Genomic DNA, 27869 nt, shown 5'->3' with positions numbered 1-27869 from the left:
GGCGACAAACGTGATAAGTCCGTATACGAACTAGATGCTGATCCTAGACTGTGAGAACTCTTCTCCGAGGAAAAAGAGACATTTTCTTTGCTGGTCGATGATGGAACCGAGGGCAAAGGACGGCGTTGTCCCGGTGAAGAGGTGGATGTAGAAGATGCGATTTTAGGAGCCGAGATTGAAGATGAAACCGTGTGTATAGATCGTGAGGTCGGCGTCGATGAAGAAACAGACCGTTTCGGGAGCGGCATTGTTGCTTGATCAATGCTTGGACGAAGTGGCACAGCTCGTCCAAACTGATCTTTTCCTTGGCCAAGGTATGTACGGTGGCAATTGTTGCAAAATGGCTCGCCATTGTGTTCTAGCAGTGACATGCTGTCCAACCGCCGATTGCATACCGTGCATTTTAAGCAGTGCTTATGGTACATCTTAGACTGAGGTCCTATGACCTGTTCTGCAGCATATACACGGTCCTGACATCGCGGACATCTAGGTGCAGCACCAAAGGTTGGCGGCATACCCCTCGTTGTTGTCGCACTCGAGCACAGCTAACGTCGCGTGCCGTGGCGGTACATGCAGCCGTACTACGACGTGCTGTGTTCCAGGGATTTGCATTGGGCCTACTAGGTCCTATTAGATCGACCCTCACGTGCACATGGAAATTGGCCCATGCGGCCCCGGGGCCCATCGTACGTAGTACCGCTCCCAACCACGTGAAGCCCCGCGTCTGCGTCCTGTGCGCTCGGAAGACCTTCGTCTATTGACATATGCAGCCAGTCTTAGAGAATCAGGTACCTGCAGCCGTATCTCGAGGACGCACTGTGACGTTCTCTGCAGAGAAGGGACACCGTTCTTCCCAGGAAGCTACGTCCCGCTCCTTCCATGAAATTATGGGTGAAGAGCCGTCGAACGAACGTCGCCTTGCCCCCATTGCAACAGCAGAGTCCATTCGTGCATGGGTGCACACGGCAATTTTTGAGCCTAGTCCGGAACGCCCATACAAGATTAACTACCCTCCAGCGGACCGTCCTGTCCGAATCTATGCAGATGGTGTCTATGATCTCTTCCATTATGCGTACGTACCTTCTTTATTTACTTACATGTCTAGCCATGCTCTACAACTTCGTCAAGCCAAATTGTCTTTCCCGTCTGTACATTTAATTGTGGGTGTCGTATCGTCCGAGCTGTGTGCTACACATAAGAACCGCCCTATGCTGGATTCTTGCGAACGTTACGAGGCTGTGCGGAACTGTCGCTGGGTCGACGAAGTTCTCGAGGATGCTCCATGGGTCATCAACCAGGAGCTGATAGACAGACTTGAAATCGATTATGTGGCGCACGATGAGCTACCCTATGCTATGGCCGCGGGTGGAGAAGCCAGCGCGGATGTGTACGACTGGCTTAAGAAGGCTGGCAAGTTCCTGCCTACACGTCGTACAGAAGGCGTGAGCACTAGCGATCTTGTCGCTCGCATTGTGACTATGTATCGGGAAGGCGAGCTGGATGGTAAGCTAGTCAAGATTGGCGAAGCGAATCTCGCATCTACAGCGCACTAATAGAAATGCATGCGCACGCTGGCGCTACGAAATTACACACGCTCTCAACAGCGTGTATGTTATATGTACTGTTCCAGATAACATTCCCTCTTCTATTCCTTTCCATACCTATATACGCACGTCTGACACCATGACAGAGCTGTCGATGTAGAGGTGCCTGACATATCCGAGCGTTCTGGCAGGACTCAGTGGCTCACGTGACTCCACGTGGGCTGGCCGGGCGCCGTTTCATCGGCGGCCCACAGAGCGCTATACTCACCCACGTACGAGACCATGACGACTATTCCAGCTCGCCTGGCCAAGGCTGCGCAGGTGTCTACGTCTCTAGCACATGCTCAGAGCCGCGCTCGCTCTCTATACCGCAACTTTTACCGCTCGGTACGTATTTGAATCGGAGGGCATGATTACTTATACCTCCGTTAGGTCCCCGAAATCTGCGCCTTGTACCCTATTGATGTGCCCCCGGCGCTAATGCGGGCCAAGATCCGCTCGATGTTTGAGCGCTACCGCGACGTGAAGGATGTCGCTGTGCTCGACGTGCTCTTGCTGAAGGGCTACCAGGAGTACCAGGAGACTATGAACGCCTGGAAGCAGACGCCTCATGTGATGCGTTTGTTCGCAGAGGAGGAGGCGCCGGGTATGTACAATGTACGCTAACCATGACAGCCACACCCAAGACTTTCTTGGAAAAGTTCTACGCTACGCGTGACCAGGGCCGCGGCCCGACCCACGAGGGACTGTAGAGTCTTAGTACTGAAATCCATACTTTTTGCTGGAGATACTATTACAAGAGTCAATGCACTCCGCTGGACTTTACAAGAAGTACTGCGATGCTGTATTATTTCGTGTAGGGTGCATCCTTTCTTGATCAGGCACTGCATCGAAGATTTTGAAGTGAGTTGAGTTGAAGCGCGAGCCTTGCTGCTGCTCATCCGAACTGTCGGTTTTCTTGTTATCGACTTCGAGCAGATCGTCGACTTGGAACACAGAGGCCACATTGCCACATCGATAACAGTAGTTCGGGGCTGACCATACAGTCACAATGTTGTTATCATGCATAAGTTTGAATCCTTCCTGTACAAGTTGGTGGGCACGAGCAATAAGCTCCAATCCATTCAAGTGATTGAATTCTTTTGTGACCATACGGCCAAAGAGCCAGCCAGCACCACGAGGGCTAACGCTCCATGTCTCAATCTCTTCCGGATCGGACCACATCAAGTCGCAGAAGGGACCTTCATGCGGGACTTCCTGTAGTCGCATAATCGTACGAATCTGGTCCAGGGAGCGCAGTTCTGGGCTCAGGCCACCGTGCACACAGAGAACACGGCCATCAATGATGGCGGCGATATTCAAATAGTCAAACACCTGGCAGCAACTCTTCCATACGCTCGCGCTGCCGTACTTCTGCATGCATTCATCGTAGAAGCCATATACCTGCGTAATTTGACGACTTTCATGGTTACCACGCAGTAAAGTAATACGGTGCGGATATCTAGCTTTTAGAGCCATAAGCAGAGAGAGGGTCTCTAAGCTGAAGAACCCGCGATCCACAAAATCACCCTGTCATTGTGAGTCACGAGGGAATGCACGTACCATAAAAACATAGCTCGTGTCAGGCAAGTCGCCACCGACACGGAAGAGCTCAAGAAGGTCCCAAAATTGACCGTGGATGTCACCACATACCGTTACAGGGCTCGACACCGGCTGAATGTTGCTTTCTTCCAGCATAATTTGCCGAACCTGCTCGCATAGAAGCAACATGTCTTCCTCGGGGAGATATTTGCATTCGCGCAGCTGCGCAATCCAAGTGTCTGGATTCCCTACAGCCATACTTGCGTGTGCCCTATTCGTAGATCGAAAGAGACGCTTCTCAACAGGAAAGCCAGCCTAGCTTCGAAACGAGAAGGGCGATGCTATCAGACCTAGGGCCGGCCAATGGAGGTGGTCTACTTTCGTGCATATTTCCCAACCGCTCAACCCCGACACGTGAGATCGAATGTCAAGGACGCAGGACGTCTTTCCCCTACGCATCGCTATAGTCTGAGGTGATAGATCGTAGATATGCAGATGCTGACACCCTCTGTAGATAGCCCACATGCTTGGCCTGCAGTGTGGGTGTACTCGCCTTCCAACCTCTTGTGCTGGGGATCTAGCGCATCGCTCCTAGCGCCTGGGCCACAGCAGTCAAGTGGAGGCCATTTGCACGCACGCTCTTCGGCCGTCCATCACCTTACAGCCTCTCTTGGTGTGGCAGGCGAGCATCATGTGGTCGACGCTGCGGGTTTTTAAAGCAGCTGCTAACGATCCCCGTCCACCGGAAGAAGAGTCCTCTACGCCAGTGTCACGAACACAGCGTATGCAGCGCCTTCGTACGCAGGGCAAAGGTGCGCCTATTGACAATACCAAGAAACTCAAAGAGTTTGCCAAGTCTTTGGACCAATGGTCTGAAGCGCGTACCAATAAGTCTGTGTTGGAGAGCTGGATGTGTACGTCATTAACCAACTAACATGAAGCCATCACGCCACGTGTCCGTATTGTAATGGGTCTGGCTGCAGTTGGTACGTTCTTCTAACGCGATATTTGACGCTAGGGTTTTCGCTGGCCGGTCTGTACGTGGCTGACTGGCTCGAAGACAAATATCCCGACCGCAAACGCCAAACTACCTCTGGCGCAGGGACGTCGGCAGGCACTCCCTCGCTCCAAAGTAGCTCTACCTCGCACGATGAGCACGCGCCACGGTTCTTCTCGATTAGTGTGGTAGACCGTAAGTAAATAGCTATGGCTCTACCTCTTTCGATGCCATCTAGCCAACGCCCCACGTCGCATGAAAAGGTCTGTGCGCTGGCGCTGCATGCGAGGGCGGTAGGTCTCGGCGGCCATATCGGGTCATTTGGGGAATTAAATTAGGCGGACGCCGCCAGCCAGCCAGTGCCCGCTGTCGGGCGCCCCAAACTCTGCCTTCATTCCACGACGACTTTGCTTGGTACAACATGCTGGGCTCTATTCTCTCTCGTCGCTCTGCGGTGCCTATGCGCGCCATGCAGCCTATGAGCCTGCCGCGCGTGGTGCCTGCTATGGCTCGTGGTATGGCCTCGAGCTCTGATCCGTACGATGTGGTGATCATTGGTGGCGGCCCTGGTGGTTACGTGGCTGCTATTAAGGCTGGCCAGCTCGGTCTGCGCACAGCATGTATCGAGAAGCGTGGCAGCCTCGGTGGTACTTGCTTGAATGTGGGCTGTATTCCGTCGAAGTCGCTGCTCAACAACTCGCACATCTACCACGACACGCTGCACAGTTTCAAGAAGCGTGGTATTGATGTGAGCGGCGTGGAACTGAACCTGCCCAACATGCTTAAGGCCAAGGAGAAGTCTGTCACCTCCCTGACCAAGGGTATTGAGGGTCTGTTCAAGAAGAACAAGGTGGACTATATCAAGGGTATGGCCAGCTTTGCGTCGCCTACCCAGCTGGACGTGGAGCTGCTCGACGGTAACAAGACGCAGGTCGAAGCAAAGAACATTATTATCGCGACTGGCAGTGAGGTGGTGCCTTTCCCTGGTGTGGAGATTGATGAGAAGCAGATTGTCAGCTCCACGGGCGCGCTTTCGCTGGAGAAGGTCCCGGAGAAGATGGTCGTGATCGGTGGTGGTGTGATCGGTCTTGAACTGGGCAGCGTGTGGCACCGCCTGGGTGCGGAAGTGTCTGTGGTGGAGTTCCAGGACGCCATTGGTGGCCCGGGTGTCGACGGTGAGGTCGGCAAGCAGTTCAAGAAGACGCTCGAGAAGCAAGGTCTCAAATTCTATCTGGGCACCAAGGTGTCGACCGTGGAGAAGAACGGTGACAAGGTCACTGTCAAGGCGGAGTCCAAGAGCGATGGCAAGGCTGTCGACTTTGAGGCGGATGTGGTGCTTCTTTCGATCGGTCGTCGTCCGGTCACTGAGGGCCTGAACCTGGAGGCCGTGGGTGTTGAGGTCGACAAGAAGGGTCGTGTCGTGGTGGACGACGAGTACAACACGTCGTGCAAGGGTGTCAAGTGCATTGGTGACGCCACCTTTGGTCCTATGCTCGCGCACAAGGCCGAGGAGGAGGGCATTGCGGCCGTGGAGCTGATTAAGAAAGGGTTTGGCCACGTGAACTACGATGTGATTCCTTCGGTGGTGTACACCTATCCGGAGGTCGCTTGGGTCGGTAAGACCGAGGAGGCGCTCAAGGAAGAGGGCGTCGAGTACAAGATTGGCAAGTTCCCCTTCCTTGCCAACTCGCGTGCGAAGACCAACGATGAGACGGAGGGCTTTGTGAAGTTTATCGTGGAGAAGGAGACGGACCGTGTGCTGGGTGTACACATTATTGGCCCGAACGCCGGTGAGATGATTGCGTCGGCGTGCTTGGCGATGGAGTACTCGGCCAGTGCCGAGGACATTGCTCGCACGTGCCATGCTCACCCGACGCTCTCGGAGGCGTTCAAGGAGGGTGCTATGGCCGCCTACGACAAGCCGATCCACTTCTAACGGCAAGTAGTATGTCTAGTTCGTACGTCCTTATGTTCGTGAATAGTGCGCTGAAATGGCCTGACGACGCCCGATGGCCCGATCTGCGTGAGACATGCGCGGTCCCTAGTGGGCAAGGCCCCCACAAACGATTAGATTACGACAGGGCCTGCGCTGCGCTGCTTGCCGAGTCATGGCAGAACGATGGTGGATCGGGATCTGCTTTACTGTATGCAGCAATGTCCTTATATCACTTGCGCTCAATTGCCAGAAGCTAGCGCACAAGCGCTTAGACGAGTCGTACACGCCGACGAGAGGGCGTGAACGCGGGGGGGAGGAACATATCCCTCTCCTCTCTACCGAGACTCGCCCTTCGTACTTACGCAGTCAACTATGGTGGCTCGGATTTGGGCTTATGAGCCTGGGCGAGACTGGCAACTTTTTGTGTACGTATTCTTGCTACTTATACGCAGCCTACGGCTTTGCGCCTGCCTCGCTCGTTTCTCCGTTGGGCGCTGTCTCACTGCTCTCCAATGTGATCATCGCGCCGGCACTTCTTCATGAGCCCATGACACACTCTGACTTGCTTGGCATTGCGCTCGCCATCCTTGGCGCTGTGGCTGTGGTCAGCAGCATCGGTCCCTCTGGCAGTGAGCCGATGGATCCGCCCGCGCTCTGGTCGGCGTTAGCGTGTCCCACGTTTGTGGTCTATGCGCTCTTGATGCTTGCGTTGGGCATTGGTCTTATGATGGCCTGCCACACGTCGATCGGACGTCGCTCGATTCTCGTGCATGTGGGCGTGTGTGGCGTATTTGGCGGGTTCACTGTCCTTGCGACGAAGGGCGTCTCGTCGTTTGTCGTGCATGCCCACGATGCTCGGATTCTACACGAGCCGCTATTCTATGTCTTGCTGGCCGTCCTTGTGTCTACGGCTCTTTTACAACTCGCGTACTTAAATGGCGCGCTGCAGCGCTTTGATTCGCGTCATGTCATACCAACGCAATTTGTCCTTTTTACGGTCTCCACGATTGTTGGCTCCTCAATTTTGTACCACGACTTTGCCAAGCTGCGATGGCCCGCCATTACCGGCTTTTCATTAGGATGCACATGCACGTTTATCGGCGTGTTTGTGCTTACCTGGGACTTTGGTTCTCGGCCTACGGAAAGTCCCGTCCCTACAACGCCTCACATTGTTGTAGAGGAGCCCAGCACGTCTCCATCGCCAGCGCAGTTGGGCGAGCCGATGCCTGTGCCTGAGATTCCACGGCGTCGTTCCATGGCCGATCTCATGGAACGATCACGCTCTTCGCTCGTCGACGTAGCCCATGTGCTTGTCGGCACGTCGGCACGCTCGATCACGGAGCCGGCGCAGCCCACCAAACCGACTCATCGTCGCACTCGCTCTCGTCCAGACTTACATCCTCACGTTCTCAACGAGGCTTTGGGCTATACACGCGATTCGGATGTCCTGCACGATGCGCAGCCGACGTTCCTTGGTCTTAGCCCTGGCCGCAATCTGCTCATTCGTCGGAAAGATTTAGCCAACTGATGCTACTTCCCTTCTTACCTACATAGTGATACCCTTTCTGTTTTGTTCACGTACTGAATCGTTGCTCTTGCTGGCCACGCTGAAGGACTTGCGCTTGAGCCCCACTAAATCGCTCACTTTCACTTCGGCGACTGACCGTATCGCGTCCGCCAGCGCCTTGGCCCAGCAATTGACTCCGTGGCGGCTGACGACGTACCGGCCGTGTATGCCATGCCGAGTACGAGATGGTATATGCCTCGCTAGGATCCTGCCGACTCGGCGGTGTACGTGGACGCAACACTTCGCATTCGTCGGAATGCGGGAGCAAATTGGCTCGCGCATGCAACGGACACCCTGGTGGATCCAACGCAAAGTAGCGCAAGTAACTCGCAGGATGGAACGGTATCGCGGCAAGCCTCTCTGGTGCATCCCATCCTGGAGCCTGTGGCCCGACTTCTTGGCCGATGGTCAGCCATCCTGGCCGGATATTGCGGTTCGTGCCGAAGAGTTCCAGACGCCGTGTGCCTAAGCAGAAATTTTCAATGAGAGAGTACATTTCGGGCGGCTTGGGAATGGGCGAGATGGGACCGCCGGCGTGTGTTGCCTCGCCTGGCCATAACAGCACGTCTGTATCGACATTGCAGTGCACGAAGAACGAGTCGGTACTGCGTACGACAGTCCCGCGTATGCCCATCAAACAATGTTGCACACTGGGAGCAAGCAGCGACGAAGGCGGTTGTACACGGTTCGTTTGATCGGTTGTTTGGACCCATACAATGTCCTCACAGCGTCGGTATCCCCATTGTGCCAGCACTTCCCGGCCTCGTTCCAAGCCATCACTCGCGCCACTGCCGACCCACAAGAACACGAAACTATCACGCGAGGCGATGCGCGGGATCGGAAGGCGTGCAATGTCGTCCCACGACCAGCAAGCAGAGGCATCCTGGGGCGCATCCCACGCATACGATGTCAACGGCGGATCGAGCACAATCACATCGTATTGCAGGGCTTCCAAAACGCCCAGAGACGGCGTAGGCTGTGTCAGCCATGAGCGAAGGTCCATCGGGAAATAGGTGGGTGGAATGGCAGTATACCGCACCAAGTCCGCCTTGAGTTCTAAGAGACGTCGTAGTTTTGGGTGTCTGCGTCAGCGTAGCAGAGTACCTACTCTATAAAGCGGGTCTCCCGCGTAACATTTTGAATCCACGCACCAGGCACGGTCGTGAGACCTGTATCGACAAAGTGCATGGAGTAGTCATTCCGAATCGTTTGGTCATCGGGATACTGTGGTGAGCGGACGACAGGACTTACAAAGTTGGGTCCTAGGATGGCCTGCGTGGGCGACCGGAATGTCGAGGTACGTTCACGATCCACGTAGCCCCAGCGCGCATGTGCTCGCGCTTTTATGGTGGATGCAGCTTGTGGTATATCCTTCTTGACCCCCTCGAGCATGGCTGCATGCCGTGCACGAACATCGGCACGGTACGCGGCGCGATCTTTCATGCCATGTACTTCTAATGTCGCCCACGAAATGTGGAGTGAGATCGGCGAGGCGGTCGCAGCTCCGAGATGGCCTCCACAATGTCAAGCCCGTCCGGCGGTGGCAAGGTGTCCCCACGCACTTTCGGTCGAGAGCCCAAAGGTGTATAAATTATCCTATACGTATGTACGATAAAAATTAGTCGCTCTTCTTGTCCGAGACGTTGGACTGAGCCTTAGCCAGCTCGTCCGAAAGACGGTTGTACTCCGTCTGCTGCTGCTGCATCTGCTTCTTCATCGTCTCAATCTCTGTCTGGTACTTCTTCACGTCGCCCGAGACCGCCTTGGTGGGGCTGTTCGCAACGAGCTCTTCTTGCGTGTTGATCAGGTCCAGCACAAGCGAGTGCGTGCGCGCAAGGATCAAGCTAAGGAACAGCGTAAAGCCTGTAAGATACACGTTGCGCTGCGCATAGAACTTCTTGGCATGGTAGTTGGTCTCCGTGCGGAAGTCCTGGAAACCTTCCCGACCCTCAGCGACCTTAAACTCTTGCGAGACCTTCATCATGCGCTGGAACGCATCGATGAACAGCACAGCGACGAAAATAAAGGTGATACGGATGCAGTAATTAATCTGGCCAACAATCTCACTGGTGGCAAGGAAACGGAACAGCTTACGACGCGCCGAGAAAGGCAGAGGCACCTACTATGTTAGTCTTCCCGTGTACGTACAATCAAGAGCATGAACATGGCCATCTCCAGGATCAGGAGGGCAAACACAATCGAATAGTACAGCGTCATGGTGAATGTAGGAAAGAAAGGAGCTAGCCTCCTTGCCGCCGCCCGCCTTCAAGAGCGGCTTTTTTGCGACGCCCCCGCGTGGCCGCCCCCACCGCCGCCCGCCCGCCAGCCAGCGGGCAAACGGCGGTTTTGGGCAGGTGGCATCACGTGATGCGCACGGTGCACCACGGCCGAGGTGTGTGCCCCTAGCCCCGCGGCGACGTGCGGCGCGCACGGGGGGCAGCGGACCCTATAGGCGCGCCAAGCGAAGCGGCGCTGGCCCAAACGGAGTGGCACAGAGTACGTCACACCGATCTGTTTGCTCACCATGTCCCAGCGTCCTCCCATGTCTGCCCGTCCTGCTAGTAGGACTTTGCTTAACCTAGGCAATCTCCCGCCGAAACATGATCACTTTAAGGGCGATTCGAACTATCCTCGCACTGCCTCGCGTGTCGATCCCAACAACCCACCGTGGCCGGCGTACCGTGGCTATCACGAATACTCGTTTGCGCATGAGACCATGGGCAAGCGTCTCCCGACCATTCTTGGCAAGGCTATTGATGATGTGTACAAGACGCTCAACGAGCAGTGGGATGAGGAGCGGATTGTGGATCTTCTGCAGTGCATTGAGCGTATGCAAGGTCTCAAAGAGGAGCTGCAGACCAACCAGAAGCTTCGCCCAATCAAGGACGATGGCGAGGGCGATGTGCCGCTGTGGAACAAGGCCATTGCCAAGTACTTCCGCGACAAGGACTTTATGAATGCGCCATGGCTGTTCGCCGAGGCGTACAAGTACCGCCGTCTGCATGAGTGCTTCTCCATTTCGCGCTACTGGGAGAAGTACGATGTATTTTTCCGGCAGAAGTGCGATACGTTCGGTCGTTCTGGTGCGGCCGTGTTTGAGCTATCGACGCGCTTTGCCGTACCGCCCACGGTGCCTGAGGGCATCTCGGCGGAGGAGCGTGAGTGTATGCGTCAGCTGCTTTTCCTGGAGCTTACGCAAATCTCGCTGTGGGGCAATGCCACGGACTTGTCGCTGCTCATTAACATGACAGAGGAGGATATTAAGAAAATTCAGTCGACAGGTGGCGAGCATCTGGCTGCGACAGAGAAGAACATTCTCGGTAACCACTTGATGCGCTTGTGGGAGCTGGTTAGCAAGATCCAGAATGGCCGCATTGATTTCGTCCTGGACAATGCCGGTTTCGAGCTGTACTGTGACTGTGTGTATGCTGACTGGCTTGTCCAGGCAGGCATTGCGCGGGAAGTGCACTTCCATGGTAAGCGGATCCCGTGGTTTGTCTCCGACGTGACACGCAAGGATTGGAGCTGGCTGCTGAATACCATGACTTATGGCGCCCTCTTCGCTGATGCGGATCCTGCGGAGATTGAGTCGTTGCGTACGATGGGCCGTCGTTGGAAGCAGTACGAGAAGGAGGGCAAGTGGATTTACGAGCAGCACCCCTTCTGGTGCTCAGGCTACACATTCTGGGAGATCTCGACAGAGGCGCCGGATCTGTTCCAGTGCCTGTGCGAGAGCAACCTGGTGATTTTCAAGGGCGACTTGAACCACCGCAAGCTGACGTACGACTGCCAGGCCCCGACATCGACGCCCTTCGATGTGGCGATTGGCCCGCTGGCTAGTGAAGAAGGCGCGCCGCCTGTTGCCTCGCTGCGTACGATCAAGTCGGATGTCGTGGTTGACGTGCCTCTGGACGTCTCGCAAAAGCTCGACGAAGAGGAGCTGGGCTGGCGCATCTCCGGCAAGTACGCTGTGGTGCTGCTGAGCGATGGCCAGGCGGGCAAGGCGGCGAAGAGCACTGCCTAGTATAGGTACATATATATTCGCTACGTAGACAGTTTTTTTTGTTCTACAACTAGGCGACCTGCAACGGGTCGGCGTCGGTGTCAGAGACCACGACGTCGAACCCACCATGGATCAAGGCCGACTGCAAGACGTCGCGCAAGTACTGGCGCTCGGTGTTGGTGTGGTTCGCGAGGATCACAGACACGCCACGCGCATTGGCTGCGAGAATTTCGTGGTGGCCCATTTCGCCGGTGACCCACACATCGACGTTCGTCTGCGAGCGCAGCACCGAGCCACCGGAGCCTGCACACACGGCGATGGTCGACACGTTGGTATCGCCACGCACATTCGCTGCGGGAGCGACTTGCACATGCGGAATACGCAAGAGTGCCTTGACACGGGCAATAAGGGTCGTCCACGTACATGGCATCGGCAACGACGCCACGCGACCTACACCAAACTCAGGGTCGTCTTCGTTCGGCTCGACAATGGTGTAGCGCGCGGACTGCACGGCCTTGTACAGCTCGTCATCGGCTGGCGCCTCCTTCTCCCATGCATGCGAGAGGCCAGCAATAAGCCAGTCGTTGATGCCCTGTCGGCACGCGTCAATGGTCGTGTGCGGGCAGTAGATGTGGATGCCCGCAGCAATGCACCGCAGGATCGAGCGCTGCAGGGGATCGGCCATAGTGATTTTGCGGGTCGCCGCAAAGATCACAGGGTGGTACACGATCGCTGTATGAATATCTGTGCGGGCCAGCAGCTCGTCCGCCACGGCCGGCGTCAGATCCACGGCTAGAAATACGCGGCGGTGAGTCCGCGGCACCGGCGTCTGGGCAATCAAGCCCACATTGTCCCAAGAGCCTGCCAGTTTGGTCGGCGCTGTGTGTCAGAGGACGTTTACGTACCAAAAGCATCAAACCAGGCGAGGATGTCGTCCAAAATCGGATCTTCGCGTGCCATCTTCGTGGGGAACGCTGCGAAGGCCAGGGGCGGACGTACGCACGCCCCTCCACACATCACGTGCCGTGCAAAAAATGTCGTCGGAGGCCTGCCGTGGCCGTGGCTAACGGCGAGGTCGTCTGGCACTCCTTCCACACGCGCAGGATGGATCTCGGCGCAGCGCGTGGGCCGCACGCTGATGCCATGGCGCAGGTGATGAGCGAGGCTGCATGGCATGGAAAGGGACTCGCCGATCCCGTGAAAGCCATTGAAGACAAGTGGCTTCTTCTGCCGGCATACTTGCAAGTCAAAGGCCTGGTGAAGCAACACATTGATTCGTACAACTACTTTGTCGACGTGGACTTGAAAAACATTATCCGGGCCAACGAGCGCGTGACGTCGGATATTGATCCCAAGTTCTATCTGAAATACACGGACATCCACGTCGGACATCCGGAACGGGCGGATCCTGATGCGATTGACCGCAGCATTACGCCGCATGAGTGTCGCTTGCGTGATATCACATACAGTGCGTTTATTTACGTGGACATTGAGTATACGCGAGGCGGTAAGATTGTGCGACGTAAGAATGTGCCGATTGGGCGCCTGCCAGTCATGCTGCGTAGCAACAAGTGCTGGCTCGCTGGCCAGGACGATGCGGCGTTGGCACGTATGAATGAGTGCCCGCTGGACCCTGGTGGCTACTTTGTCGTGAAGGGCACGGAAAAAGTGATTCTTGTACAGGAGCAGCTGTCGAAGAACCGTATTATTGTCGAGGCAGACAGCCGCAAAGGCCTCGTCCAGGCGTCGGTCACCTCGTCGACGCATGAGCGCAAATCCAAGTCGTACGTGCTCACGAAGCATGGCTTGATTTATGTCAAGCACAATTCGCTGCATGAAGATATTCCCATTGTGATTGTGTTCCGTGCGTTGGGCTTGCAGTCCGACAAGGAAATCCTTCAGTTGGTCGCTGGGCACGACGAGCAGTACGCCGAGCTGTTTGCCGTGAACTTGGAAAAGGCCGCGAAGCTGGGCATTTTTACACGTCGGCAGGCGCTTGACTACATCGGCGCGCGTGTGAAGATCTTGCGGCGTGGGGCAGGTCTACGACGATCCGCGAGCGACGAGGCGCTGGACGTGCTGGCCTCGGTGATTATGGCGCATGTGCCTGTAGAGCATGGCGACTTCCGCAACAAGGCCATGTACATTGCCGCGATGGTTCGTCGTGTGCTGGTGTGCATGATTGACGAGTCGAAAGTGGACGATCGCGACTATGTCGGTAACAAGCGCTTGGAGTTGGCTGGGCAGTTGCTCGCGCTGCTCTTTGAAGACTTGTTCAAGAAGTTCAATCATGACTTGAAGACGAACATTGACAAGGTGCTGAAGAAACCCAATCGCACAGCGGAGTTCGATGCGTACAACCAGTTCTTTTACCATGGTGACTACATTACTGCCGGGTTCGTGCGTGCGATATCGACGGGCAACTGGAGCTTGAAGCGATTCAAGATGGAGCGTGCTGGTGTGACGCACGTGCTGAGTCGTTTGAGCTACATTAGTGCGCTGGGTATGATGACGCGTATCAGCAGTCAGTTTGAGAAGACACGCAAAGTGTCAGGCCCTCGTGCGCTGCAGCCGTCGCAGTGGGGTATGCTATGCCCTTCTGATACGCCTGAAGGCGAGGCGTGTGGTCTGGTCAAGAACTTGGCGCTCATGACGCACATTACCACCGATGTAAACGAGGCGCCGATTGTACGTTTGTGCTACATGCTCGGCTTGGAAGATATCAACTTGCTTACGGGCGCTGAACTCTACGAGCCGTCGACGTACATTGTGTACCTCAACGGCAATGTCTTGGGCGTGACGCATACGCCGCACAAGTTTGTCGTGCAGTTCCGCCGCCTTCGTCGAGCGGGCCACATGTCCGAGTTTGTCGGCATCTATACCAATGCCCACCACCAGACGGTTCACATTGCGTCCGACGGAGGTCGTATTTGCCGCCCGATGATCATTGTCGAGCAGGGCCGTCCGCAAGTCACGTCGCAGCACATCCAGCAACTGCAGGCGGGCGACATGACCTTTGACGACTTTTTGCGGCAGGGCTTGGTCGAGTACTTGGACGTGAACGAAGAAAGCGACTCGAACATTGCGCTGTTTGAGCACAGCATCAAGGCCAATACGACGCACCTGGAAATTGAGTGTTTCACGATCCTCGGCGCTGTCGCTGGTCTGATTCCGTACCCCCACCACAACCAGTCGCCACGCAATACGTACCAATGTGCTATGGGCAAGCAAGCTATTGGTGCTATTGGGTACAACCAGCTGAACCGCATAGATACATTGCTCTACCTTATGGTGTACCCGCAGCAGCCCATGGTCAAAACACGTGCGATTGAGTTGATTGGGTACGACAAATTGCCGGCAGGGCAGAATGCTATGGTCGCTGTGATGAGTTACTCAGGCTACGATATCGAGGATGCCCTTGTGCTCAACAGTGCGTCGCTGGATCGCGGGTTCGGACGATGCCAGGTCATGCGGAAGCAGTCGACGGTGCTGCGCAAGTATGCGAATGGCACGTTTGATCGCTTGGCCGACGCGCCGCTGGACGAACATGGCACGCCGCTCCGTCGCTTTGAAGCCCTGGAAGCGGACGGCATTGCCGGCGCGGGGGAGCGACTGGAGCCGGGCGACGTCTTTGTCAACAAGCAGGTGCCGGCCAATGCGAACGACAACAGTGCTGGCACAGTGATGAGCTCCACAGTGTCGTACAAGAGTGTGCCGCTGTCGTACAAGGCCCCTGTCGAAGGCTACGTCGACCAGGTGCTTATTAGTGATACCGATTCGGACCAGACGCTGGTCAAGGCCCTGATTCGGCAGACGCGTCGGCCCGAGCTGGGCGACAAGTTCTCCTCGCGCCACGGTCAAAAGGGTGTGTGTGGTTTGATTGTGCCGCAGGCCGATATGCCTTTCACCGACGACGGTATTTGCCCTGACATTATCATGAATCCTCACGGTTTCCCCTCGCGTATGACGGTAGGCAAGATGATTGAGTTGCTTGCCGGCAAAGCCGGTGTGATTAGCGGCGCGTTGCAGTACGGTACAGCGTTCGGCGGCTCGAAAGTGGAAGATATGGCGCGCATTCTCGTGGAGAATGGATACAACTACGGCGGCAAAGAGTACATGACAAGCGGCATGACAGGCGAGCCGCTCGAGGCGTACGTGTACTTTGGGCCCATTTACTACCAAAAACTCAAGCACATGGTCATGGACAAAATGCATGCGCGTGCACGCGGCCCACGCGCCGTGCTTACGCGCCAGCCCACCGAAGGTCGTAGTCGCGATGGTGGTCTGCGTCTCGGTGAGATGGAGCGTGATTGCTTGATTGGCTATGGTGCTACGCAACTGCTGCTGGAGCGCTTGATGGTCAGCTCCGATGCGTTTGTCGTGAATGCCTGTGAAAAGTGTGGCTTGCTAGGCTACAATGGCTACTGTGGCTACTGCAAGAGCTCGAAACATGTGGTCAAACTCACAGTGCCCTATGCGACCAAGCTCCTGTTCCAGGAACTGATGGCCATGCAGGTCGTCCCACGCCTCGTACTGGAAGACGCCGTGTAGGCGTCTCGTATACCCTCGGTAGTGGCCTCCGTAGTGTCGTCTCCACCTTCGTAACGGCCGCCGCCTGCGTGTCTTTCGCTTCGCCCTGGCCGGCGTGCGTGCACATCACGTGCAGAGGGCGCACCGCGGGTTTTCTTCCTTCGACCGTCATGGGTGCGGTCGCTTCGCGCTTCGCCTCGGCGAAGGCCACGCCAGACGCGCCATCGGCGTCGTCTCGTCCTGACTTTGATACCATGCGGCAGCAGGAGCTGGCCTTGGAGGCAGCACAGACGCCTTTGGAGGAGGTCCCGTCGTGCTTGACATTGTTTGACAAATGGCTCACTTGCTATGCCCTCGGCCCGCAGTTCCGTCATGTGTACCGCTACGGCACCGTGGGCGATTGCTCGCCGCGCCGCGAAGACTTCAAGTTCTGCTTGACGACGCGCGAGCTGGAGCCTGCGCAGCGACGCGATGCATGGCTCACTCGCCGTGCCGAAATCAAGGCGCATGCTCGACAAGGCCTTCGGTCCAGCGAGACGATCTGGACCATGCGCCAGGCACCTTTGCTGGATCCGACATGGGTCGATCCCTCGTACCCCCCACCCTAATGGTACGTATATGAGCCGGCGTCGCGAAGGATTCAAGTTCTTTTCAGTTCTGCTTCCGAATGGGTCTCGCCCTGGTGGACAACCTATACCAAGCTTACCATTGAATGACGCATGACGCCGGCGCCTGGCAAGGACTTGACTAACCCACAGATGGTACGCATCGAACCATGCCAAGCTGTCCAGGATTAAAACAAGTACATCCATTCTTTGAGGTACATCGCTGCACGCACTGCACGAGGGTCCGTGGCGGGTTGCGTACTCGGCTGCGCTTCGTTAGTGGCTGTGCAGCGATGGCCAAAGATTCTGTAATCTTCTCGATGATCCCTTCAGCTTGGACATGCGTGAGCAGGACTAACGACTAGATGCCTCATGATACCCGCAGCCCGTACGTATTCTCGTCCACGCAAGGCTTGGGAAGGATGATTCTATACCATAGACAAAGCATGGCGAGCTATTGCTGTGAGCCGAGCTTACAACATGCATGTAGGTACGCGCACGGAAACTGACCTGGCAGCACCAACTGACCTATGGCCTTGCTTACGACTCCATCAAGGCAGTGTACTAACGATGCAGTTGTATATATACGCTATGCTTTTTTGCCCTCCATAGAGAGTGATGCCAATTGATGTTCTAGCGCGTCGATATCGCTGGATGTGCGCTTGGGAGAGGTAGAGGGGCGTGCCGACGGCGCTGGACCCGCCGCCTTGGACGGCGTTGTCCGGGCCTCCTCACGAGGCCGCCGAGGCGTCGTGTGTGCCGCCACATCCATCCAGTTCACGCCACGGCGTCGCGGCGACGGTGCTTCTCCCTCTTTTTCACGTAGACGCGAGGGCCGGAAACGCGCAATGTCTTCGGAAGGTGTGAACCCAGGCCGTACTTTACGTTCCTTGCGTACACTTTGCATTAGCCGATTCATACGTACGATCCGTCCGCTCGCACACTAGCAGGAATCACACGTGCTTTCGTCGAAGCGTCTTCTACAATGCCCGACGGCGTAGAAGGCGCTGCATGGCGCGCCTTCGCGGAGGTCGTCCGGGGCGTCGCGGGCGGCGACAATCGCGACTCGCCTCCCATCGACGTAGCAGCGCAAGAGCCTCCTCCACTTGGCGAGCCCTTGGCCGCGTGGGTCTACAGAGCCACCCGCTTCGCACCTATAATATCATGGGCATGTTGCTTTTACATTGCTATCCAATGTAAATAACTAGCATATTTTGGACGGAAGAGTATACAACCGTTTACTGCTCCTCAGCGGCAACCACGGCCTTGCGAGCAGCGGCACCACGCGGGGCACGCACGCGCTGGACACGCGGCTTGCGCACCTGGGCGTTGACAATGGCAGTAGCGCGGGCCACAGCAGCTGTCAAGTTAGTAACGTTCTGTGGGGCTGATTCCAAGCTGGCATGGAGGGCGTGAGGATGTGCACCGCCTACCGTAGAAGGAACGACCCTGACTACTGTTGCATCACAAATACGCCCGGCCCGTCATCGGTCGTGCCTGTCAGGGGGGTTCTAGCGTGATGCCATGGTCGTTCGCTTCCTCACGACCCACCATCCAGCTTCGGAATGTGTCTATACGTACGCTTGCGCAGGTCAGCACGGTAGCCGTTCTTGGCGACCATGTTAGCCACAGCACCAGCCACGCGGCGCGAGCCACCCTTCCTGTCGAGGTTAGAAACGCACGTCCGTGTAGATACATACACAGTGGTCGAGTTGCGCGAGCCCTTGATGGCGTTCGGCGACACCTTCTGCTTGCGGGTCGACACAACGACACCGCGGCCAGCAGCCGGGACGATACCGACCGACTTGTCGTTGACAAGGCCGGAGTACTTCATGTGAGACTCCCTTGCGACATACCTTGTAGCTGTGGAGAGCAGCGACATTACCCGGCTCACGCGAGAAAACGCGGCCGAGACCCTTCTGCTTCACAAGGAAGCTGTTCGACTTGCGGAGAAGAAGCCACTGGAGATCCTGCGTCGACATAACGGCGATGTGTCGATGGTAGTGAACCGCCGTGAGCATCCAGGTCGCCTTCGTTTTCAGAACTGCAAAGAGCACGTGATGTAGAGGCTCCCTGCGAGCATCCACGTGGCGCCATGTGCGCAGGGCGCCGTCGGGGGAGGAGCGTGGGCGCGTGGGCGCGGCGTGCGGTGCGCTCGTTGTTGAAGGCGTGTGCGATCGCGATGGACAGTGCGCAAGGCGACTCGAATGCACGCGGGATCCCCACCGCACCGTTTGTGGTATGTAAGCGCATAGTGTGCGTGCCTGGTTTCTTACGTGCAAGACGGATGTCGCTGAATTTATTGGCGGGGCTGATAAGGATGTCATGCCGACCCTTCAGCAGTTCCAAGACGCGATCTCGTAGGTGGCCGGCCAAGCTTGAACTTACCATGCAGCAAGTACAAGTTTATGGAAATGAGCACGGCACAGCGCAGAAAAGGACTGGAGCAGAAAATCCCCGATATTTCCAAGACATTGCAGATGGTCGAGTTCCTGAAAACACGAAAGGTACGTATGCCTGCCATCCTCCGTATACGAACTCATCACAGGAACACCCTGATCCGACAGAAGTGACATTCGAGTTGAATGATACTCTTTTCGCTCGTGCGGAGCTGGATCCCGTGGATCGTGTGCACTTGTGGCTGGGTGTACGTTGTTGTTCTCATGTGACTCACGCTAGGCCAACGTCATGCTTTCGTACGAAATTGACGAAGCAATCTCGCTCCTAAAAGACAAACTGGACACGGCGAAGAAGAACTTGGACTTGGCCAACAAGGACCTGGGCTTCCTCCGTGATCAAATTACGACCATGGAAGTGAACACAGCTCGCGTGCACAACTGGGACGTGAAGCGGCGTCGTGAATTGTAGGTTCCATGTCATCTCACACGCAGACGCAAAGCTGAAGCGTCCACCATCTCATAGATTTGTTCATACCCACAGTCACGCATCCTATGTATTCCCGTACGACACGCGCTGGCCACCGCCTGGCGCCGCTCTTCTTCGATTGTGGAGGTGGCCCTACGTTTTTTTGTTCTGACGATCCATCCGCATGTGGGCCTTGCGAGCTGTGCGAGCACGGCCGGCCATCGTGCCTTCCCTACGCGTGGTACATGCGCCAGCTAGTACACGACGCACCTATATGGGCAGTATGGTCCAATGTGCGCCGGAAGACCGAAAATCAAAACGACCTCCGAAGGCCCGCCAGCCACGCCAAGACGCCCAGCGTACCTCGGCGCCAGGCAAAGGACCACGCCATCCGAAAGCGTCCAACGCTCCTTCGCAGCGGTCTGTGCCCAGTGCCAAGTCATGGGCACGTCCAGCGGCGGGGAAGGGCGAAGGGGCCGCTAAAGGCCCTACCAAGAAGCCGCCCACGGCCCCTACGAAGCCAGCGTCGTCGCGCGCTGCCAAGCCCTCGCAGCACATCTCGCTGCCTGCTGTCATTTCTGTATTCCACCTGTCGCGCGTGCTCAATGTTCATATGCGTACGTATCCACTCCGCTGACACGCAGGCAAGCTCCAGTTCCGCATGGAAAAGATCGGCTTGGACGATACGCGGCCAGACCGACTTCTGAAATTTGAGGACGCCGAGCTGATTGCCGCCGAATACAACAAGGTCGCTGTTGCGAACGAAGAAGCGGCTTTTGATATATTCCCGCGGCCGCTGCCTAGCGACGAAGTGAAAGCCCAGCTGCCCCTCCGGCCGCCTGTCGTGACGATCATGGGCCATGTGGATCATGGCAAAACGACATTGCTAGATACACTTCGGTCTACGTCTGTTGCGCAAGGTGAGGCTGGTGGGATTACGCAGCATATCGGTGCCTTTACTGTTCCCGTCGCTCGTCCACAGGGCCAAGTCACTTCAGTGACGTTTCTCGACACGCCAGGGCATGCAGCCTTCTCGATGATGCGCAGTCGTGGCACGTCTGTGACGGATATGGTAGTGTTGGTTGTGGCCGCAGATGACAGTGTGATGCCACAAACACGCGAGGTCATTCAACTGATCCGCAACGATGAACGACAACTGCCTTTGGTCGTGGCTATTACCAAGATCGACGTATCGAATGCCGACCCACAAAAGGTTCGTTACGATCTTATGGCGGAAGGTATCGAAGTGGAAGATCTCGGGGGTGATGTGCCATGTGTTGAAATCAGTGCGAAGAAAAAGGTGGGCTTGGATACGTTGGATGAGACCCTGGCTGTGCTCGCTGAAATGGCCGAGTTGCGTGCGGAGACAACTGGCCCAGCCGAAGGCCGTATTTTGGAAAGCCGCGTTGAGAAGGGTCGTGGCAATGTCGCGACGGTGCTGGTCCAGCGTGGTGTCCTGCAAGCCGGGGATGTGGTGATCTGTGGGACGACATGGGCGAAAGTCAAGCAGTTGCTGCAGCCTGATGGGAAGGCGACGAAGAAAGTGCTGCCTGGCTTTTCCGCCCAAGTCGCTGGATGGCGTGAACTGCCGCAGGCGGGCGACGAGTTCCTGGGCGCCCCTGACGAGGCGCAGTGCAAGCGTGCCTTGGACAACCGCAAGCGTGCGAAGGAAGAGCAGGCCTTGTTGGTCGACGCAGAGCAAATTGACATGGAACGTCGACGCAAGGCCGAGGCGGATGCGCTGCGCGAGCAGGAAGAGCAGCTGGAACGTCGCCGTCTAGGCCGCTTGCAACGCGCCGAAGCGGAGGGCACGCTGGATGCGGAAGCTATGGCCGAAGAAGTGCGTCAGGAGCGCCTGGCCTCCGCGTCGGCTGTGTCTACCGGCCCGGAACGCAAAGAGCTGTGCGTGATCCTCAAAGGCGATGTCTCAGGCACAGTAGAGGCGCTCGCTGGAGCCATCGGGAGTATCGGCAATGCAGAAGCTGGCGTCAAGATCGTTTCGCAGAGTGTAGGCGATGTGACGGAAAGCGATGTGAACACGGCGCATGCGGTGGGCGCTCAAGTGATTGGCTTCAATGTGCAAGCGTCGAAGTCCATTCAGACCATGGCCGCGCGCGTCCAGCCGCCAGTGCCTGTGCACTGCGACAATGTGATTTACCGATTGATGGACCATGTATCGGAGCGCGTCGCTGCCCTCCTTCCACCCCGTGAAGAAATGCGCGTGCTGGGCGAGGCACACATTGCTCAGATTTTCGAGATTAAGCAGGGCAAAGGCAAGGCGACCAAGAACATTGCCGGGTGCCGAGTGACCAATGGCCTGATCAATCGTGCCAACGAGGTGCGTGTGCTTCGTGGCGAAGATCGTCGCGAAGTGTTCCGTGGCAAGTTGGATGCGTTGCGTCAGGTGAAGAAAGATGTGGTCGAAATGCGCAAGGGAACCGAATGTGGCATGTCCTTTGACGGCTTCAACGACCTGAAAGTGGACGATGTTGTGCAGTGCTTCACCACAGTGGAAGTACCACAAACACTGTAAGTAGACTTTGCCGAGGCTCTATATGCATGTACCATACATGGGAGGTGACACTGCGTGTGGGGTAGAGCCACCCTGACGGCCCTGGCGCACATCACGTGCTTGCTCTCGCTCCCAAGGCAGAGCGACGCGGCGCTGTAGACGCGTGTCGCTACGACGCTCACTATGACGACGAGTGGGAATGCATTGCTGCTGAAGAAGCAGCTGATGGAGCTGCGTAAAAGTATGTGCTTGGTATGCTCTTACACAGACCCTGTGGATGGCTTTAGTGCTGGTCTGAAGGATGATAGCAACCCTTTTGAGTGGGAAATTATGATCATTGGACCTATGGGTACGACCTCGACCTGCTGATGACAGACACGCTGTACGAAGGCGGCTTTCTCAAGGCCGAGCTGATTTTCCCCCACGTACGTACTAGCGCACTCACACGCAGGAATACCCCCTGTTGCCGCCCAGGATGAAATTCAAAACGCCCATGTGGCACCCGAACAGTACGTACCCCAGTCGTATTGACCCCAGTCTACGAAGATGGCACCTTGTGCATTTCTATCTTGGTACGCATATTTGTTCTAACGGAAGCACGCGCCTGGCCAGGATGAGTACGGGTATGAAGATGCCAGCGAGCGCTGGCTGCCTGTTCACACGGTGGAGTCGATTGTACGTACGCTGTGCCTAACGTGTAGCTTCTCTCGGTTATTAGCTTGTTGAGCTCCGATACGCCCAACACAGACTCCCCGGCGAACATCGATGCCGCAAAGCAGGTGCGAGGTACGTACATACATGGCTCATGGGCACAGAGGATCTCGCGGGCTACCGGAAAAAGGTGCGACGTCTTGTCCGTCAATCAAGTGAAGACGCATTTGAGTAACGACCCCTTATATATAGAGAACATGTCTTTCGCAGGTATATGCGTACAATACAAAAAGATCACTAGGAAGGAGCCCAACCTTGCCTACCTACCTACCCCCCGCCGTCTGTGCTGGCGTTGCCACAGGCGAGGCCATGGGGGCACTGCCACCTGGCGTAAGAGGCATAGACATCACAGGCTGCGCAGGCGTGAGAGCGGGCGTCGATACGCCTTGCGTATGGTATACAACCGAGCCGGACGGTATGAAGCACGCAGTCGTTGTGTTCGCAAATCCGTACAGGCATCCAAGATGCTTCGAATCATCGATAGTGCCTTCAAAGAACCGGTCCCGAAGTCGGAAGAACGCCGAAGCAGTCAGCAAGCTGTCGCTACCCGCCTGGTGCTGTTGGCCAATGCGGCTGACTTGCAAATCATCAGCCAGGTCTTGCAGGCCACCTTTGAGCGACTTGCAGCTACGCATGAGGAACTTGGTATCATAAATGCAGGGGAACCACAAATGCAGTAGCTCGAAAAACTCAGCTTCCGTAGGCGGCAAAGGTTCACAGGTCACCAGCTTGAGCAGGTACCCAAAATCGTAGCCAGAATGGAAGGTAATCCATCGCACATCTTCGAACAACACCAGACCCGACGTCACTAAGATCTCGCCAAACAGCGCTTGATCAATACCAAACCGCTTGTGCTTCTCAAAGTCAATACCGGCTTTGTTGAGTAGCTCGTACGAGTCCGGTGCACACATGTCTTCGTCCACATCGAAGCGCAAGTTGAACTGCCATGTGCATGTATCCGGCGGTGAATTTCCCTCCCGATCACAAAGCGTCAGACCGAGTTGGATCATATTTAACAGATCGACATTGCATCGAAGCGTCTGGTAGTGGTAGTCCGTCGACCCTCGGAACTGGCCGATCGGACGTGCTACAATCCCTGGGAACTCCGAATCCTACTTGTTAACGTGTTTGCACATACCATAGCCACATAAGGGTACTTCTCTAGCGCTTGACGGAACAAATTCATTTCATCGTCGAAATTGTCCGACCATACATCGCGAATGCGATTGGCCATGTTCAGCTGACAGTCTCAGTGTCGTAAAACAAACGGCGAGGTCAACGACGCACTCGACCAGCCGCTGTTCACGAGTTGGCGATGCCTCTGTCGCCCGCCCATGCATCACGTGATGACATGGTCGACGTGAGTGATCAGGACGCGCCAGCCCCTTCTCGCGGCACGGACCTATCGCTCACCATGCCGCTCGAAGCTACTATGCTAGTGTACGTATGCGCTCACTGACGCCAGTCTCGACAACTCAGAGTGGATGCGAAATGGAGACTATGTCCCCAATCGCTGGGAGGCGCAGGCGGATGCTGTGAACATCCTCTTTGACGCGAAAACCAACTCACACCCTGAAAATATGGTGGGTGTAATGACTATGGCTGGAAAAGGGTGCGTTTATCTGCGCTAACATGTAGTCCAGAGGTCCTTGCTACCTTAACACAGGATATCGGGAAGGTTTTTGCGGCTCTGCACGATAGCAAGATTGCAGGCTCGATCAGCCTGGCCACTGGTATAAATGTGGCCCAGGTATGTATGCTGACTGTACTAAGTCGCTCAGCTCGCTTTGAAGCACCGACAAAATAAGAACCAGAGGCAGCGTGTCATTGTTTTTGTCGGCTCACCCGTAGCCGACACGGAAGAAAGCCTTGTTCAACTAGCCAAAAAGCTTAAGAAGAACAATGTGGCGATCGATATCCTTAGCTTCGGTGAAGAGGCCCAAAACGAGGCAAAGCTTAACAAGCTGATCGAGACTGTCAACAACAATGATAATAGCCACCTGGTCACTGTGCCACCGGGCGCTGGCCCTATCGCCGATACCCTGATCTCTTCACCCATCGTTATGGAGGGCGGTGACAATGAGGCAGGTCCGTCTGGCAGCGGCAGTGGAGGCGCATTTGAGTTTGGCGTGGACCCCAACATGGACCCAGAGCTGGCGATGGCACTTCGGCTTTCGATGGAAGAGGAGCAGGCTCGTCAGCGTGCCGCCCAGCAGACCGAACACTCCGAAGAGGCGCAACCTGCTACCGAAGATGATATGACATTGGCACCAGAAGATCGCTTGCCTGCAGAGGGTGCTACGGGTTCTCTCGTACCTGTGGATGCCCCTTCTTTGGCCGGTACAGAGGGTTTGCACACTGATATTTCTGATCAAGCCGAACGAGAGGATGCACTATTGCAACAAGCGTTGGCCCTCTCTAAGGGCGAGGCTGTGCCGATGGAAGATGAGCCGATGGAGTCGAACGATACGTCTACACAGAGAGCTACAGTCGCCGGTATGAACGAAGGGGATGAAGATGAAGAAATGACGGAGGAAGAGGCCATTGCTCGCGCTATCGAAATGAGCTTGAAGGATGCAAAAGAGAATGTTTGATAGGCCATATTAACAGCTTATTGACTATTCTACATAATGCTAATATTTTTAAGTATTACGTGAACCATGAAAACAGACGCTAAGCTAAATGCTTGCATCCCAAAATAACTCAACACCCGTAACTAGATATATACTTCATGTTTCTCCGTTAAAGAGAGACTGGGAGGGTCTGTTACAATCGATAAGGTATCAATCGATTTAGACTCTTCAGGCACGTTACTGCTGCGTTGCAATGAATTCTCATCTTCCTTTCGCTCTTGTATAGAGTCAAATTGGCTGCAGCTAAAAATGTAAGAGTATCCCACAACATACCTTAATGGAAGTGTGCGTTCCTTTTGCTTTAAAAAGAAAGAGGCAATTTTTTTCTGAGCTTTGCTGTAATCCAAACGAACGTCAACGCTAAACCCGAAGAGGAGGAAAAATATGATCGCTGTGACACAAAGGGTCCAGGAAGAGAAAGAAGATAGAATCAAAAACTGCTGTCCAGCCTTGTTTGCCAATGAGGAAATTGGATAAATCCATATATTTGAGAATCCACTGTGAACAAGATCCCACGAAGTATATGGATGAATTTTTGAGTAGGAAAGCTCGAGAGCGAAGTCCGTTAAGAATGTAGGGAAATTAAGCAGCAAATCAATTAATGTGAAAGAAATCATCCTCAAGAACTTTTTTGTACTTAAACCGGTACCACTTCGTCGCAGAATTATGTCAAAGTCTTGCTTATGAATAAAGAATTGACGCAGAGCAAGTACTATAGTCAGTTTTGAAGAAACATACAAGAAAATACAATGGACACAAAAGATACTGTTAATGGCATCCCGTAGTCAATCACGATTGTAAGTGCTGTCAAATATACGGCAGGCTGACAGCCTTGTCCTTCTACGATGTTAAATCGATGTCCTTGGTTTATCAATGTTAGCAAGGCATATAATATAGGTAGGACCAATACACATCCAATGTCATGGATCCTTTGTCTTAATATTTGTTTTTCGGATTGAGGAATGTAATTTAACGAAGATATTTTGAGTAGTTTCATTGAAATTATCAATGCACAGCACGGCACACCCATAGTGACCATACTCATAAGTTTTACAGCTGAGAACGTCAGAATCCTAAGCGGAACTTACATATATCACACCATACAGGCGCAATATTCCTTGCATGGTCCGTCCATACTAAGTGATTTACAATATTATTGATATTTCCTGCTACAAGCCAGAAAATCAAAGCCAAAATGGGTATATTCTTTGCTCTCCAATGTGAAGGGCCTGGTAAGACGACCAGAATCGAAGCTAGTATCGAAAATATAGAAAGAGCAACCCCCGACATGAGTTGAGAGCAATAGCACAAGTTTAGGATGAAAAGTCTATATACATTAAGTAGGCGAGGTTAACTCTTCTGGACATAGGATGCACAATCCATTTGTTGTAACTATACCTTCTAAAGAAAAAAAAAATTATTTATGCTACTCATTGTGCAATTGGCTCTAAAAGGACAGGTTGCAATATAAGAAAGTCTTTGTTTTAAAAATGCCCTGAGTGCTAGCCAACACTCCAAAGAAATTCTTTCATGAGCAAAGAAGCCGGTTGTTCTCAATGTCTTTATTACTCCAAGTTAAAAAACAATCATTCATCTCCCATACCTCAGATAGATAGGCCTGTAGTTAGAAGCATTACTATAAATTGTGTGAGTAATGGCGTTATATCTAACTTCACCAACAACAAAAACAACAACTAATCAAAATGAACCCGGCTTTCAACCCGCTCTTCGACATTAAGGATTCCCTCGAGATGAACCCTATTATTAACTTCGCCAACGAGCAGCCTGAGGAGCCTGCCACCAATGAGTACCCCATGGGTCCGGCTATTTGGGGTGTGACCTGCACCATCGCTTAGATTAAGCTTTGAATAATAAATCTGCTGGATGACAGGCTGAACCTCAAGCAGTCCTGTCAATCTCAGTAACAACACTGTTGCGCAACATTCCCCAGTTCGTTTATGTAGACTCTTCGTTTTTAGTATCCAATTTTAAGACTATGGCCATTAATCGATTGGCACTTGCCAATAAGCATGCCATATATAAGATGTTTGATAGCTCTGTGTCGCGCATTGAGTATCACACCCAACACATAGTCACTGCTATCCAAAACCCAAATTTCTTATTGGCAAAACATATTGACCCTCAGCACTCATTTGCCGACTAAAGTTGACAGAGTGAGAGAGCTTCGATAGTGCCGTCCTGACAAAATACCGTACTTCATGCAAGCGAGTATATAAGTGTATGAATTTAGAGCATCATTTGCGCCTGCAGCCGTGAGCTATGTTATGAGAGAAATGAAGACCCTTTGTTCTTCCGCCTAGTCGTGGCAGTCCAATTTTCTTTCTTAGTCAGCAAATCTTTTCTAAAATTTGTGAGTAGACAGCC

The 27869-nt window shown here is 54.6% G+C and overlaps 20 protein-coding genes across 20 annotated transcripts; 12 read left to right on the top strand and 8 right to left on the bottom strand.

Annotated features, from left to right (window-relative positions):
* Nucleotides 1-887: 887 nt before the first annotated feature.
* Nucleotides 888-1553, top strand: Malapachy_3459 (choline-phosphate cytidylyltransferase; the record flags this gene model as incomplete). The annotated part of the gene is made up of 2 exons (XM_018137927.1): nt 888-1072; nt 1106-1553. 2 exons carry the CDS (start codon nt 888-890, stop codon nt 1551-1553), a joined length of 633 nt encoding a protein of 210 aa, XP_017993665.1.
* A 273-nt stretch (nt 1554-1826) lies between these two features.
* On the top strand, nt 1827-2296 carry Malapachy_3464 (hypothetical protein; the record flags this gene model as incomplete). Its single annotated transcript, XM_018137932.1, has 3 exons — nt 1827-1931; nt 1977-2190; nt 2220-2296. The coding sequence occupies 3 exons, from the start codon at nt 1827-1829 to the stop codon at nt 2294-2296; spliced, it is 396 nt and encodes a 131-aa protein (XP_017993499.1).
* A 70-nt stretch (nt 2297-2366) lies between these two features.
* Malapachy_3429 (serine threonine protein phosphatase ppe1) lies at nt 2367-3383 on the bottom strand (the record flags this gene model as incomplete). Its single annotated transcript, XM_018137899.1, has 2 exons — nt 2367-3113; nt 3147-3383. 2 exons carry the CDS (start codon nt 3381-3383, stop codon nt 2367-2369), a joined length of 984 nt encoding a protein of 327 aa, XP_017994150.1.
* Nucleotides 3384-3816: 433 nt separating this feature from the next.
* On the top strand, nt 3817-4325 carry Malapachy_3487 (hypothetical protein; the record flags this gene model as incomplete). Its single annotated transcript, XM_018137955.1, has 3 exons — nt 3817-4039; nt 4067-4111; nt 4144-4325. The coding sequence occupies 3 exons, from the start codon at nt 3817-3819 to the stop codon at nt 4323-4325; spliced, it is 450 nt and encodes a 149-aa protein (XP_017993468.1).
* Nucleotides 4326-4543: 218 nt separating this feature from the next.
* Malapachy_3444 (dihydrolipoyl dehydrogenase) lies at nt 4544-6058 on the top strand (the record flags this gene model as incomplete). Its single annotated transcript, XM_018137913.1, has 1 exon — nt 4544-6058. The coding sequence occupies one exon, from the start codon at nt 4544-4546 to the stop codon at nt 6056-6058; it is 1515 nt and encodes a 504-aa protein (XP_017993612.1).
* A 394-nt stretch (nt 6059-6452) lies between these two features.
* On the top strand, nt 6453-7586 carry Malapachy_3484 (domain membrane protein; the record flags this gene model as incomplete). The annotated part of the gene is made up of 2 exons (XM_018137952.1): nt 6453-6483; nt 6511-7586. 2 exons carry the CDS (start codon nt 6453-6455, stop codon nt 7584-7586), a joined length of 1107 nt encoding a protein of 368 aa, XP_017993465.1.
* A 46-nt stretch (nt 7587-7632) lies between these two features.
* Nucleotides 7633-9068, bottom strand: Malapachy_3438 (mt-a70-domain-containing protein; the record flags this gene model as incomplete). Its single annotated transcript, XM_018137907.1, has 3 exons — nt 7633-8707; nt 8734-8849; nt 8877-9068. 3 exons carry the CDS (start codon nt 9066-9068, stop codon nt 7633-7635), a joined length of 1383 nt encoding a protein of 460 aa, XP_017993754.1.
* A 175-nt stretch (nt 9069-9243) lies between these two features.
* On the bottom strand, nt 9244-9842 carry Malapachy_3442 (endoplasmic reticulum protein; the record flags this gene model as incomplete). Its single annotated transcript, XM_018137911.1, has 2 exons — nt 9244-9744; nt 9774-9842. 2 exons carry the CDS (start codon nt 9840-9842, stop codon nt 9244-9246), a joined length of 570 nt encoding a protein of 189 aa, XP_017993610.1.
* Nucleotides 9843-10149: 307 nt separating this feature from the next.
* On the top strand, nt 10150-11649 carry Malapachy_3445 (hypothetical protein; the record flags this gene model as incomplete). Its single annotated transcript, XM_018137914.1, has 1 exon — nt 10150-11649. The coding sequence occupies one exon, from the start codon at nt 10150-10152 to the stop codon at nt 11647-11649; it is 1500 nt and encodes a 499-aa protein (XP_017993613.1).
* A 49-nt stretch (nt 11650-11698) lies between these two features.
* Nucleotides 11699-12588, bottom strand: Malapachy_3433 (ngg1p-interacting factor 3; the record flags this gene model as incomplete). The annotated part of the gene is made up of 2 exons (XM_018137902.1): nt 11699-12507; nt 12534-12588. The coding sequence occupies 2 exons, from the start codon at nt 12586-12588 to the stop codon at nt 11699-11701; spliced, it is 864 nt and encodes a 287-aa protein (XP_017993747.1).
* A 144-nt stretch (nt 12589-12732) lies between these two features.
* On the top strand, nt 12733-16179 carry Malapachy_3452 (beta and beta-prime subunits of dna dependent rna-polymerase; the record flags this gene model as incomplete). Its single annotated transcript, XM_018137921.1, has 1 exon — nt 12733-16179. One exon carries the CDS (start codon nt 12733-12735, stop codon nt 16177-16179), a length of 3447 nt encoding a protein of 1148 aa, XP_017993661.1.
* Nucleotides 16180-16328: 149 nt separating this feature from the next.
* Malapachy_3466 (hypothetical protein) lies at nt 16329-16766 on the top strand (the record flags this gene model as incomplete). Its single annotated transcript, XM_018137934.1, has 1 exon — nt 16329-16766. The coding sequence occupies one exon, from the start codon at nt 16329-16331 to the stop codon at nt 16764-16766; it is 438 nt and encodes a 145-aa protein (XP_017993497.1).
* A 586-nt stretch (nt 16767-17352) lies between these two features.
* Malapachy_3479 (fog: zn-finger) lies at nt 17353-17840 on the bottom strand (the record flags this gene model as incomplete). The annotated part of the gene is made up of 2 exons (XM_018137947.1): nt 17353-17662; nt 17689-17840. 2 exons carry the CDS (start codon nt 17838-17840, stop codon nt 17353-17355), a joined length of 462 nt encoding a protein of 153 aa, XP_017993556.1.
* A 161-nt stretch (nt 17841-18001) lies between these two features.
* Malapachy_3437 (60s ribosomal protein l28) lies at nt 18002-18745 on the bottom strand (the record flags this gene model as incomplete). The annotated part of the gene is made up of 4 exons (XM_018137906.1): nt 18002-18123; nt 18345-18424; nt 18464-18591; nt 18620-18745. 4 exons carry the CDS (start codon nt 18743-18745, stop codon nt 18002-18004), a joined length of 456 nt encoding a protein of 151 aa, XP_017993751.1.
* A 200-nt stretch (nt 18746-18945) lies between these two features.
* Malapachy_3467 (prefoldin subunit 3) lies at nt 18946-19631 on the top strand (the record flags this gene model as incomplete). Its single annotated transcript, XM_018137935.1, has 5 exons — nt 18946-19002; nt 19047-19123; nt 19159-19270; nt 19312-19410; nt 19443-19631. The coding sequence occupies 5 exons, from the start codon at nt 18946-18948 to the stop codon at nt 19629-19631; spliced, it is 534 nt and encodes a 177-aa protein (XP_017993498.1).
* Nucleotides 19632-19812: 181 nt separating this feature from the next.
* Nucleotides 19813-22161, top strand: Malapachy_3456 (translation initiation factor if-2; the record flags this gene model as incomplete). Its single annotated transcript, XM_018137925.1, has 2 exons — nt 19813-20245; nt 20273-22161. The coding sequence occupies 2 exons, from the start codon at nt 19813-19815 to the stop codon at nt 22159-22161; spliced, it is 2322 nt and encodes a 773-aa protein (XP_017993657.1).
* A 347-nt stretch (nt 22162-22508) lies between these two features.
* Nucleotides 22509-23026, top strand: Malapachy_3465 (ubiquitin-conjugating enzyme e2; the record flags this gene model as incomplete). The annotated part of the gene is made up of 6 exons (XM_018137933.1): nt 22509-22565; nt 22592-22649; nt 22678-22712; nt 22738-22815; nt 22842-22926; nt 22956-23026. 6 exons carry the CDS (start codon nt 22509-22511, stop codon nt 23024-23026), a joined length of 384 nt encoding a protein of 127 aa, XP_017993500.1.
* Nucleotides 23027-23114: 88 nt separating this feature from the next.
* Nucleotides 23115-24085, bottom strand: Malapachy_3426 (ccr4-not transcription subunit 7; the record flags this gene model as incomplete). Its single annotated transcript, XM_018137896.1, has 2 exons — nt 23115-23963; nt 23990-24085. 2 exons carry the CDS (start codon nt 24083-24085, stop codon nt 23115-23117), a joined length of 945 nt encoding a protein of 314 aa, XP_017994144.1.
* Nucleotides 24086-24265: 180 nt separating this feature from the next.
* Malapachy_3453 (26s proteasome regulatory subunit rpn10) lies at nt 24266-25445 on the top strand (the record flags this gene model as incomplete). Its single annotated transcript, XM_018137922.1, has 4 exons — nt 24266-24291; nt 24317-24463; nt 24490-24601; nt 24633-25445. 4 exons carry the CDS (start codon nt 24266-24268, stop codon nt 25443-25445), a joined length of 1098 nt encoding a protein of 365 aa, XP_017993660.1.
* A 122-nt stretch (nt 25446-25567) lies between these two features.
* Malapachy_3468 (pheromone receptor a1) lies at nt 25568-26523 on the bottom strand (the record flags this gene model as incomplete). The annotated part of the gene is made up of 3 exons (XM_018137936.1): nt 25568-25727; nt 25758-26164; nt 26251-26523. 3 exons carry the CDS (start codon nt 26521-26523, stop codon nt 25568-25570), a joined length of 840 nt encoding a protein of 279 aa, XP_017993495.1.
* Nucleotides 26524-27869: the final 1346 nt, after the last annotated feature.

Source organism: Malassezia pachydermatis (genome assembly GCF_001278385.1).
Source record: "Malassezia pachydermatis strain CBS 1879 chromosome Unknown scaffold1, whole genome shotgun sequence".
Classification (NCBI taxonomy): Eukaryota; Fungi; Basidiomycota; class Malasseziomycetes; order Malasseziales; family Malasseziaceae; genus Malassezia; species Malassezia pachydermatis.
Note: the sequence above shows the minus strand (reverse complement) of the source record. Positions and strands in the feature narration are given on the sequence as shown.